This window comes from Hypanus sabinus, chromosome 12 (genome assembly GCF_030144855.1).
Source record: "Hypanus sabinus isolate sHypSab1 chromosome 12, sHypSab1.hap1, whole genome shotgun sequence".
Taxonomy (NCBI): Eukaryota; Metazoa; Chordata; class Chondrichthyes; order Myliobatiformes; family Dasyatidae; genus Hypanus; species Hypanus sabinus.
Window position 1 is genome coordinate 110,906,510 of NC_082717.1, and position 12,799 is coordinate 110,919,308.

At 43.1% G+C, this 12,799-nt stretch overlaps 1 protein-coding gene across 5 annotated transcripts in view; it reads left to right on the forward strand.

Annotated features, from left to right (window-relative positions):
* The window catches only part of phf10 (PHD finger protein 10), a 115,331-nt gene that overhangs the window by 18,543 nt on the left and 83,989 nt on the right, over positions 1 to 12,799 (forward strand). For all 5 annotated transcript variants that reach the window (XR_009515233.1, XM_059986740.1, XM_059986741.1 and 2 more), the window contains exon 5: positions 9,936 to 10,069. Coding sequence is in view for 4 of the 5 variants with exons in the window: in XM_059986740.1 (XP_059842723.1) it covers positions 9,936 to 10,069 (134 nt within the window). In the remaining variant the exon portion in view is untranslated. The remainder of the gene's footprint in view (positions 1 to 9,935; positions 10,070 to 12,799) is intronic.

Here is a 12,799-nt window from a genome sequence, read left to right on the forward strand (position 1 = left end):
TTCAATGAGATCGTCCCTCATTCTAAATGCCAGCAAGTACAGGCCCAGAGCCATGAAACACTCTTCAGATATGTTAACTCTTCAAAATATATATATTATCAAAGTAAGTGTATATCACCATGTGCTATCCTGAGATTCATTTTCTTGCAGGCATTTGCAGTTAGAACAAACAAATACAATAGAATTAGTGGAAAAACTGCACAAAGGCTGACAAACAACCAATTTGCAAAAGAAGGCAAGTTGTGCAAATACAAAAACAAATATTAATATTAATAAATAGGTAAATAAATAATAGTGAGAACATGAATTATAGAGTCCTTGGAAGTGGGTCCATAGGTTGTGGAGTCAATTCTGTATTGAGGTGAATGAAGTTATCCTTGCTAGTTCAGGAGTCTGAAGGTTGAAGGGTAGTGATTGTTCCTAAACCTGGTGCTGTGGCAGCTAATGCACTTTTACCATAGCAGCAGTGAGAAGAGAGCATAGCCTGGATGGTGGGGGGAACTCATAACTCTTTAAATTGACTCTTTAGAATTCAACTCTTTATGCAATTATAGAGCTCATTGCAGTTGAATTTCCCTATTAGAAGACTGATAGGAGTTTTGTTTGTAACTCAGCATGATTTTACAAAGTTGGAGTGTAAAAACAGAGTTTTAATTGTTGTCAGTTTCCCCACAGATTACAGAAGGGGTTCCCAATCTGGGTTCCATGGACCCCTCAGTTAATGGTAGGAGATCTTGTGGTAAAAAAGGATTGGGAACCCCTGGATTACAGGGACTGTGTGTAGTCTAGGAGTTATGGAAAGATGGATTTAAGTGGCTTCCTTAACAAAAGCTTAAGAACCTACTTGTGTCATTAATAAAATGATGTATTATGTTTCTCAGCACAATTTGATGTCAAGACTTTTCTCAGGGCCGTTATTTCAGCGTGCTGTTTGATTTACTGGGCAGTGCAGTAGTGTAACTGTTAGCGTAACACTTTACAGTGCCAGCCAACTGATTCAATTGCCACCACGGTCTGCAATGAGTTTGGATGTCCTCCTTGTGACTGTGTTGGTTTCCTCTGAGGGCTCTGGTTTCTTCTCACATTCCAGAGTCAGGGTTAATAAGTTGTGGGCATGCTACGTTGGAGCTGGAAACAAGGCAGATCTTGTGGTTTGCCCCAGCACATCCTCAGACTGCAAAAGTTGCGTTTAGATATATGTTTCAAAATACCTGTGACAAATAAAGCTAATCTAATGTTGATTGTTTTGTTTAGTAAAATACTTTAAGTTGCTTTATTTATGTGGGATCTTTTCCGGCATCTATCAGGACATTTATATTAAGGTGATTTATTTATTGATGTCTATGCCTTTTCCTTTATGCTGCTTGTGGAAAGACACAGTCAAGTCTTCTCTAGTTTAACTTCATTTCTCCAGTCAACTTGGTAAGAGGAATAAATTAACGTTTGACAGTGACTTCTCGGCTCCAGCTGACATCTCTCAGGCCATACATGGATTGGAAAACATGGACAGAATATTTCCATTTATGGAATAATCTGGAAATGTGGGTCATAAAGAAAACAGTTACTAATAAATCCAGAAGGGAGGTAAGGAAAGACTTTACTCAGGGAGTGCTGACATTGTGGAATCTTATGCCACAAAGAACTAGCTGGGCTGTTTACAAAAGAAAGCCAGATATATACATGAGAGAAAAGGGTTCAGCTAGAAGGATTCAGATAGAGTAGTTTGAAATGAAAAAGAGGATAAGCATTGGACCTGCCAGGGTGAATTATCTCTGCTTTTGGTGTCCTCATAATATTACATAAATTGTCACACAGATGCAGGGACCAGTCAAAGTTAATTTATTATCAAAGTATGTACACGTCACCATATACTACCCTGAGATTCATTTTCTTGCGGGAATTCACAGTAGAACAAAAACATACAGTAAAATCAGAGAAAAACTACATACAAAACTACTGACAACCAACCAGTGTGCAAAAGAAGACAAGCTGTGCAAATACAAAAACAAATATTAATAATAATAAATAGGTAAATAATTAATATTGAGAACATGAATTGTACAGTCCTTGGAAGTGAGTCTGTAAGTTGCAGGAACAGTTCAGTATTGGAGTTCAGTGAAGTTATCCTCTCTGGTTTAAGGGTAATAACTGTTTCTGAAGCTGGTGGTATGAGTCCTGAGGCTCTTGTACCCACTTCTCGGTAGCAACAGCAAGAAGAGAGCATGGCCTGGGTGATCGGTCCTTGGTGTTGAGTGATAGTTGTGAAAGGACAACTTGAGAAAACTTTTCATTGGCAGGAAACACATAACCCAGGTCCTCCAGTCCCAGCGATATCCTGTAACTCTGTACTCTCAACCTTACATCTTTCTTGTAGATAGGTGACCAAAACTACACACAGTATTCCAAATTAGGCCTCAGCAACGTCTTATACAAGTTCAATATAACATCCCATTTCCTGTACTCAGTACTTTGATCTGTGAAGGGCAGTGTGCCAAAAGCTTTCATTACGACCCTATCTACCTGTGATGCCACTTTCAATGAGTTATTGGACCTCTAATTGCAGGTCCTTTTGTTCGACTGCACAGTAATGTTGCATGAATGCTTTTAGCAAAGCACACTGGTACAGCACAGGTTCTGATTTACTACTACAAGTAAAGTACATTTCCACACCACCTGCATAGACTTTCTGTCATTCCTGTGTCTGAGTAAGAGTTTCTTACATGTCCCTAATGTGTCTGCCTCTGTGATCACCCCTGGTAGAATATTTATGCACCCACTACCCAGTGTAAAAAATTTTTACTTCTGACATCCCCCCCCCCCCACCTTTTTCATTCCTCTAATTATCTTGATACTATGCTCCTTGGTATTAGGACAAATAAACCAGCAGATCTGTTTTAGTGCATGGTGATCAAAGTGATCAGAGGGTTGCTAAACTCTTGTGATTAGGGTTGTACTAACTGGTCAAGAACTGAATGGCAGAAATGAAGTAGTTGTTCTTGAACCTCATGGTGTGGGACTTCAGACTTCAAAGGTTCAATTTAATGTCAGAGAAATGTATACAATATATATCGTGAAATGATTTTTCTTTGCAACCATCCATGAAAACAGGAGTGCCCCAAAGCATGAGCAACAGTTAAACGTTAAAACCCCAAAGTCCCCCTCAGCTCCCCCCCCCATGCGTAAGTGGTAGCGAGCAACAATCCCACCTCCCCCCACTGGCAAAAAAAAGCATCGGCACTGCTACTGAGCACTCAAGCGTGAGCATGTTGTGGTCTGGTCAGGAGCCCGCATGCCGGTTCTTGATCTGGTCCGCATACTCCGGACTCCGGGTCTTGTAGCCGTCCCTCCTTTCACCCTTGAGCCCAAGTAGTCACACCTGTGGATCATCGTGGCTTGTTTGGACTCAAGGAGGCGCACCTGATGTCCATCGGCTGGCGGTGTATGTGGGGGGCTTTGGGATTGAGTGGAGTTGGGGGGTTGTCCTGCTCCTCTGGTTGCCTTGGTTTGGAGGTCCCCTCGTTAAAGACGAGCTCTTCGAGTAAGTCTGGCAGCCACCCTGGACCTAGTTCCCTTCCTATCCCTTGCCTCCATCGGGCAAGCCTAGTTCAACTGCCGTTGCCTGGCAGGGGACTCTGCCCTTTTCCATCCCTCGCTGCTGACGGGATGAGCCCCGCAACCTACACAGGTGCCCTGTGTTCCTGCCTGGGAGGTCCAGGCCCTGCCCAGGAGTTATGCGGCCCGCACAGTGAACTCCAAGATTCTGCCTTGCCTGCCTGAACTCCGGGATTCTGCCTTGCCTGCCTGAACTCCGGGATTCTGCCTTGCCTGCCTGAACTCCGGGATTCTGCCTTGCCTGCCTGAACTCCGGGATTCTGCCTTGCCTGCCTGAACTCCAGGATTCTGCCTTGCCTGCCTGAACTCCGGGATTCTGCCTTGCCTGCCTGAACTCCGAGATTCTGCCTTGCCTGCCTGAACTCTAGGACTCTCTCAGAACCCCAGCATCACCTTGAACGTCACATCCCTCACATCTTGTCTCTTGTTTTGTTGTTCCTGTCCTGCCCCTAGTACTTCAGTGCCTGCATCCTGCGCTTGGGTCCAGCCTCCTGTCCCCTTATGACAGAGCAAAGCTATAGCAAAGACACAGATTTGCAGTTACCCCAAAGACTTTGCATTTCACCCAGTATTCAAGATACCGCAGGTTCTCTCTCTCCCTAATAAGGGAGAAAGAGGTGTCTCCATTTTCCCAGTGAGCAGGAAGACATAACAAACAACTCACTGGTTTATGATGTTAAAAATCCGTTACGTCGCTTTTTATCGTGCTCTGTGCCTGAAGATCGCAAAGATCCCGGGTCTCCAGGCACACAGCAGGTATCCTGACTCCCCCGACAACACACGGGTCTCCTGTCGTAACACCGACCCGCGATCCACCCGACGTCAGAGCCCTAAGATGTTAGGCCTCCAAATCCGAGTCAGGCTCTTAATCCGAGCCTTTGGCGTGCTGAACAATGGCCAGTTATGGAACCCTGAGAGTGGGTCCCATTCCCATAGTCAGCGTGTTACTCCAGGTCAGGGTGTTCAAAAGAACCCTAAAAGGGAAAAATAGAGATATTAAAGTTAGAAATAGAGCTGCTTCCAAAGATGCAAGCAAAGGAGAAGCAAAGGAGTCACCGTTCAGCGCCATTCTGTACATCTTGCCCAGTAGTAGCTGTAGAAAGATGGCGTGTGAGTATTGTGTGAGTCTTTGATGATGAATGTACCTTCTTGGTACAACACATATATTAGAAGGCTTTTGAATTCAAACTTAAATGTAGGAGTAAATTAGATTGGAATAGACACAGCCTCTTTTGTTCACAGGAGAGTACTGGGACCTTAGCTATTATTTCAGTTAATGCTGAGTTTCCTGTCAAGAAATCTATACAGTCCAACCCTTTATACACCTTCTGGTTTTGCTTTCTACTGACTTTACAGTATGTTAGTGGTGGTGAAGCCACATGTCAGTTGTCTGAGCACATGTGAAATTCATCTTGCACTGGGGTGCAACTCTGATCTATGAGGCTGAAGTTGTGGAGCGTTTACATAAACCTCGATCATGTTCCTTCATTCAGAGAGTGAGATATCCAAAAATGTAATAGGATTTGATTGATGCAGAGAAGCCAGTTCCTGTAGTGAAAAAACTGAGAAAGAAACTGCTGTTTTAAACACAAGAGATTCTGCAGATGTTGGAAATCCAGAGTAACACACACAAAATATACTTGAAATGTATCTCTAAATTGCTGGAGGATACAGGTCAGGCAGCATCTCTGGAGAGACAATAGACAGTAGGTGCAGGAGTAGGCCATTCGGCCCTTCTAGCCAGCCATTCACTTTGATCATGGCTGGTAATACACAATCAGTACCCTGTTCCTGCCCTCTCCCCATATCCCTTGACCCCGCTATCTATAAGAGCTCTATCTAGCTCTCTCTTGAATGGATCCAGAGACTTGGCCTCCACTGCCTTCTGGGGCAGAGCATTCCACATATCCACCGCTCTCTGGGTGAAAAAGTTTTTCTGCATCTCTGTTCTAAATGACCTGCCCCTTATTCTTAAACTGTGGCCTCTAGTTCTGGACTCACCCATCAGCGGGAACATGCTTCCTGCGTCCAGCGTGTCCAATCCCTTAATAATCTTATATGTTTCAATCAGATCCCCTCTCATCCTTCTAAGTTCCAGTGTATACAAGCCCAGTCGCTCCAATCTTTCAACATATGACAGTCCCGCATTTCCGGGAATTAACCTTGTGAACCTACGCTGCACTCCCTCAATAGCAAGAATATCCTTCCTCAAATTTGGAGACCAAAACCGCACACAATATTCCAGGTGGGGTCTCACCAGGGCCCTGTACAGCTGCAGAAGGATCTCTTTACTCCTGTACTCGATTCCTCTTGTTATAAAGGCCAGCATGCCATTAGCTTTCTTCACTGCCTGCTGGACATGCATGCTTGCTTTCATTGACTGGTACACAAGAACACCTAGATCTCGTTGTACTTCGTAGGATCTCGTAGGAACAAAGAGTCAGGATTTCTGGCTGAGACCCTTCATCAGGTCTGGTAAGAAAATGGGAAGTCAGAATAGGAAGGTATGGAAAAGGGAAGGAGTATGCTGGCAAGCGATAGGTGGAATGAGGTGAGTGGGAAGGTAGGTGGATGGGTGGGGTGGGATGAAGTGAGAAGCTGGGAAAGGTAAAAGGATGAAGAAGAAGGAATCTGATAGGAGAAGAGAGTGGACCCTGCAGATTCTGGAAATCTTGAGCAACACACACAAAATGCTGGAGGAACTTAGCGAGTCAGGCAGCATCTGTGGAGGGGAATAAACAGTCAATGTTTTGGGCTCAGTCTGAAAGATCAAATGTTTATGGGTGTTGCTGCTGTCTGAAAGCTACAACTGGGCTCTTCAACAGGGAATTTGGGAAGCATTATTTCATGGAAAGGATGGTGGAAATCCTGAACATCTTTTGCTGGAAAGTTGCAATTAGTGGATCGTTTGGAATTTTTAAGACTGTTAATCAGTCCAACTACCAAAGGAAATGAAGCAAAGGACATGCAAGCTCTTAAGTACTGATCAGTCGTGATGAATCAGGGTTGTGCCTGTTTCTACATCTACTTAAGTGTATCACCGGCTGACTGGACTCTGTGATAACTCACATTCGTTTCTCAACCACATTTTACTTACTAGTTCACAAGGAGGCCAGCCTGGCCCGTCACCAAGCTGTTCTGAAGTTTGATCAAATTAATGCCATTTTGATAGAAAAATTAACTAGTTGGATAGAAATACTGACCAATTGGTAATTATGTTCAGATTCCTTAGTTGCATGATCAATCACCAATAGAATTACATGTTAGAGGCCAATTAGTAAAGTAACTGACCAATAGTAAGTGTCATCCTTGAATCCTTTGTTTGCATCATTATCTTGTCTTGGGATGCCAAATGGTTTCAGTCCCCTGCTGTGCAAAGGGAAGCTGTACTCTTCAAAGACCTTCTTTGCCTGGGTGGACCGCACAAGTAGGGTATCCATGCCTGGATGTTAGTTTAACCCTTTCCTTGCTGCAACTTTCACAGTATAATAGGAAATTATTTAGGAATCATATACAATCCACAAAAAAGTTCCTATTTCAAAGGATATATGAATTGTACCTGCTGTCCATTTAATTACTGGTGAATAGTCATAAATCTTTATGGGGAAAATCAGTTGATTAAGTGTCTCCTGAGAATAGGAATGGATTATATATAGAACTATGAAGTGTAAGCTAATTAGAATATCTTGGCATTAGATTCAGTTTCCTTCTACTTGAGGTTTTCCAGTTTAAGATGGCGCTGCTGAGGGCGAGCAAAAACACTGCTGGTTACTGAAACAATATACAACTAAATCCTTTATTAATATCATTTTATCCATGAAAATTTTTGGTACGTGATCACCATGGACAATGAAGAAGCAAGGGTGTGGGTGTGACGTGAAGTGGGAGCAAGGTCGAGGCATGTTCGAAACAAAATCGGAGCAAGCGGAGTGGAGGAAAGTCAAAGAAAAGGAGGAGTGGCAGATTCGGGGCCCTTCCACCTAAACTGAGGGCGAGGTTTGATCAAACTAAGTGCGGGGCTGACCTGGAAATGTTGGGTAACACGGGCAAGGTCCAGGCCCAGAGGTGAGATTTGGACCAGTTCTGCTCTTCACTGAACAGAGTCTGAGGCTACAGTCCTGCTTTGGGCTTCCTGTCTGAGTAATCACTTTAAGTCTAGATTCTATTTGCTTACTTTTATTGTTTGCATGATTTGTTTCTCTTTTCATTAGGGTGCTTATTGGTCATTTTTAATGGGTTCTTTTGGTTTTTTGTGGCTGCCTGTTAGGAGACAAACCTCAAGGTTCTATAATGCATACATACTTTGATAACAAATGTATTTTGAACTTTAAGATACCTGTAATGGATTTTTTCAGCAATTTTTTTAAGTTGCTGTAAGATTAGACCCTCTCTCTATAACACTATTCTTTGCATTTCTGGTTAGATGCTAACTGCATTTCGTTGGCTTTGTATCTGTACTCGGCACAATGACAGTAAAGTTGAATCTAGTCTAATCTCTCTATGATGGTCTCACTGATATTTGGTGGCCCTGCAGGTAAAATTGTTCTCCAGTCCTCATTGCCATGATTTTTTTGTAGCTATGATCAAGCTGTGGGTAACACATCCCATGGCCCTGTTCTTTGACAATCTCCTTGATAAATCACTTTTTATAATGCTTTTCACATAGTAACTACCTGCTGGTGTTTATGTACAGTTTATTCCATAAACTTTTAATATGTTTTGGTATAATTTTCCTCTATGGTGGGAGAGTCTAATACCAGAGGACACAGCCTCAGAATAAAGGGACGTCCATTTAGAATGGAGATGAGGAGGAATTTCTTTAGCCAGAGTGTAGTGAATCTGTGGAATTCTTTGCCACAGGCTGTTTTAGAGACCAAGTCATTGGGTATTTTTAAGGCAGACATTGATAGATTCTTGATTGGTCAGGGCATAAAGGGATATGGGGAGAAAGCAGGAGATTGGGGCTGAGAGGGGAAAATGGATCAGCCATGGTGAAATAGCGGAGCAGACTTCACTAATTCTGCTCCTATATCTTATGGTCTTATAATTTTATTTATCCTTTGGAATTATTGAATGTTGTTTTTTTTTCTGTTTTTGGTGCATGTTGTGCCCTGACCAACTCACCACAGCAAATTCCTAACACATGTAAATGTATATGGTGGATAAAGCTGATCATTGATCCTCGATATCCCTATCAAATATCTTTTCAACTGTTTCTCTAAGTCTTGTGGATGTGGAAGTCAGGAATGTTCTTGGTTCTGTAATGCAGTTCTTTTTGCACTGTCTCAGGTTGCACTACAGCCTTTGCAAAATTCTGGTGTTTTTGCATTTATTGTTATATTTATTGGTACATTTATTATTATCACCTATACTGATTATTCCGTGGGTTCATGCAAGCAAGGAATTTGGTTGCATCGTGGTGTATACGAAAAATAAACCTAGTCTAATTAGCACTACGGAACCACTGGCTGCTCTTCAGAACCAGCCAGGCCATTATTTACTGATAGATGTGCAGCTTAGTAAACAGGCTTAGAATCTCAACCATAAAGTAATAATCAGACTGTAGGAACAGAATTAGGTCATTTGGCCCATGGAGTCTGCTCCGCTGCTCAATTCTGGCTGATTTGTTATCCCTTTTAACCCATTCTCCTGCCTTTTCCTTGTAACCTTTGACGCTCTGACTAATCAAGAATCATATCAACCTCCACTTTAAATAAATGCAATGACTTGGCCTCCACAGCTGTGTGTGGCAATGAATTCCACATACTCACCACCCTCTGGGTAAAGAACTCCCTTCACAGCTCTGTTCTAAAGGAAAGTCCTTCTGTTCTGAGCTGTGACGCCTGGTATCTCCCACTATTGGAAGCATCCTCTCAATGTCCACTCTATCTAGGCTTTTCAATAGGTTTTCAATGCAATCCCCCTTTATTCTTCTAAACCCCAGCGAGTACAGGCCCAGAGCTATCAAATGCTCCTGACATATTAACCCTTGCCTTCCCTGAATCATTGTTGTAAATTTCCTCTGGACCTCTCTAATGTATTTGTGGTGAATACCTATCTACACTGGAAGAGATGGACAGTGTAAAATAGTGTTGCTTAATATGTTCATCTGGACATGCTGCTAATGATTTCTGAGATCTCAGGATTAATGTAGGTGTCCTTGAAGATGTGGCGAGCTGGTTTTGCTGTTAAGAAAGGTAAGGTCCAAGAACTGGTGAAAATATAAGTGGGAGAAGATCCACATGCATAAGTGGCAGTAGCAACTACAGTAACATGCTGTTAATTTTTGCGGGTTTTTGACGTGGTAAAATCCTCTGTTCTAGGCTTAACTGCTTTGAGAAGTGATGAAGTTATTGATCTGATGATCAAGGAATATCCAACCAAGTACGCTGAATATGCAGTGGTTCTTCAGGAAAGAGAGCGGCAGCAGATCACCGACCGATACAAGGAATATTCGGTCAGTACTGGGAGCGGAGTGACAATTTAACTCAAGCTGATCTGTTATTAATGTATAATGCTTTATTTAGCTGCTGAGACATTTCAAAAGCAAAAGGGTATCTCGCAGAAACATATGAAAATGTGAAAGGAATAGACGAGATAGAGGCTGGGAAGTTGTTTCCACTGGTAAGTGGTCCCAGAATCGTAGCCTCAAGGTTTGGGGGAATAGACTTAGGACAGAGATTAGGAGAAATTGCTTTTCCCCAGGGAGTAGTGAATCTGTGGAATTCTCTGCCCAGGGAAGCAGTATAAGCTACATCATTAAATATATTTAAGGGACGGTTAGATGGATTTTTGCATTGCAGGGAACTGAGGGTTATGGAGAGAAAGTTTGGTTGGGCCTAGTCCATGGCCAGATCAACCATGATCTTAATAAATGGCAGAACAGGCTCGACAGGCTGGATGGCCGACTCCTGCTCCCATGTTGTTACTGAATGGTGGAGGAGGCTTGTCAGGCCAGACGGATGACTCCTGCTCCTAGTCCTTAAGTTCTAAAATGCTGCAGGTATGAAATAAAATATCTGGAACAGCATGGTAGCATTGGGGTTAATGTAATACCAGCAGCCCAGTTCAATTCTGCCACTGTCTGTAAGGAGTCTGTATGTTATCCCTGTGACCATGTGGGTTTCCTCCGGGTTCCAAATAAGTATGACGAAGTAGGTGAATTGGTCACACAGGAGTAATTGGGCAGCATGGTCTTGCTGGTCCCAAAGGGCCTGTTACCATGCTGAAATAAAAGAAAATAGAAAATAATAGCAGCAATCAGCCGATCAGGCAGCATCTGTAGAGACAGAGCTAAGGTTCCAGCTCAAAGACCATTCTTCAGAATACTTGAAAATTGTGCTGTACAGAGAGAGCTACTCATGCCTATGATGGTTCTTTGGAAAAGCTGTATATTAATCCCATAAATACGAAGGATTCTGCAGATGCTGAAAACCTTGAGCAACACACACAAAATGCAGGACAGGTAGTTGACGATTTGAGTTGAGACCTTTCATCAGGACATTAACTCCATTCCCTGCCTTCGGCTCAAAACCCTGGAAAATTTTCTTCAACCAAGTTAGGAGGATTTGGGTATTTTCCATTTGCTTTTTAGTGGGTTTGGCACAACATTGTGGGCTGAATGGCCTGTTCCTGTGCTGTACTGTTCTATATTCTAACTCCTTAGCCACGTGTTAAACCAAATGACCTTCCTATTTCTGGCCTCACTAGCACGTGGCACAGTAGCAATCCTGAGATCAAACTTCCCTGTGAAAGAAGCCGAGCAGTTCCAAGCACCCTCTGAAGAGGAACGATATGGCTCACAACGGTTTTGTTTACTGCCCGCTACTTAAATATGAACTTGCAGATGAAGCTTCGGGCTCTCTAATGCAGCTATTGACAATGGTGGTTCAAAGCTGGGGAAGAATGGAATAAAATAGCCTTTCATTTTTGTGGTGAGGAAAGTTTTTTTTTGAAAGGTAGTTGTCACTGGCAAGGCCAGTGTTTATTCTCCATCTCTAACTATTTCCTGAAAAGTGTCAGTGATATTAAACCTGATTCTGATTCCGAAACAAGTACCTTTTAAAGTCGCCAACATTGCTTGGGCTCTGGAATCACATAGCTCATTGCACATCAGTGCGGGAAAATACGGTTTGCAAACCAATTTTCAGGTACGTAGTTGTGATCCAGAGGACAGGGAAATTGCCTAATCTCACATTCTAATCTCAGGTTTCCAAATTTTGTGCCCTTTGGATCAGTTCTTTTCAACTGATCAGCGATATCACTGCAGGGTCATAGAGTGCAGCCAACAGAAGATGGCAGTGATGAGCCATGGCTATTTTTTTGCGGGCAGCTAACAAAACTATTATTATTCCACTAAATATACTTTTACGATCTCTGCAATCTGCAGCCTGTAATTCCCCTTTGGGAGCTGTGCTTTAGAACCGTCCAAATGATCTGGCGTTTTTGCAGTATCGTGAAGGATTGGTCAAACTGGGCTCTCAAAATTGCCATAGCTGGAGCAGACTTTGGGCCGCTTTGAAACTTTGGGCTGGATTGAAAGGTCAGGATCCAGCCCTGTGAGCAAAAATGAACTGATGTTCAGCTGACTTAAGCGCTGAGCCTGTTTTTAAAAAGTTAAGTCGCTGAGGTTGAGGGTGGAGGATGAACGAAATGCACCAGTGTTCAGCTCACTACTCTGGGTCAGCAAGGACCTCCCCAGTTGAGCCCACCCCACTTGCCTGTGTCTGACCTGTCTCCTTCTCTTCTTGTTGCGACAATCAGGTGTGACGTGCAGGTGCTAAACAGGCTTCACGGCTATGGCCTGCAGCCATTGTGCTCCTGGACCAGCTGCAGTGCTGAACCGGTTCTGTGGCTGTGGTTTCACATTCAGGGACTCTGTGGTTCATTTCTATGTGTTATTTGTTTAACTTTTTATTGTTCGCACAATTTGTTCTTTTTTTCACACACTGGATGCGGTCTTTGTTCCGTGTGTTTTTTTCATGGATTCAATTGAGTTTCTCTGTTTTGTGGCTGCCTGCAAAGAGACAAATCCAAAGTATACTTTATTTTTTTATTGGGATCCAGCACAGAATAGACCCTTCTGGCATGCTCAACAAGCCCGAAGTAACTCCAGCCTAATCACAGGACGATCTACAATGACCAGTTAACCTACCAACCAGCTTGTCATCGGACGCTGGGAGGAAAC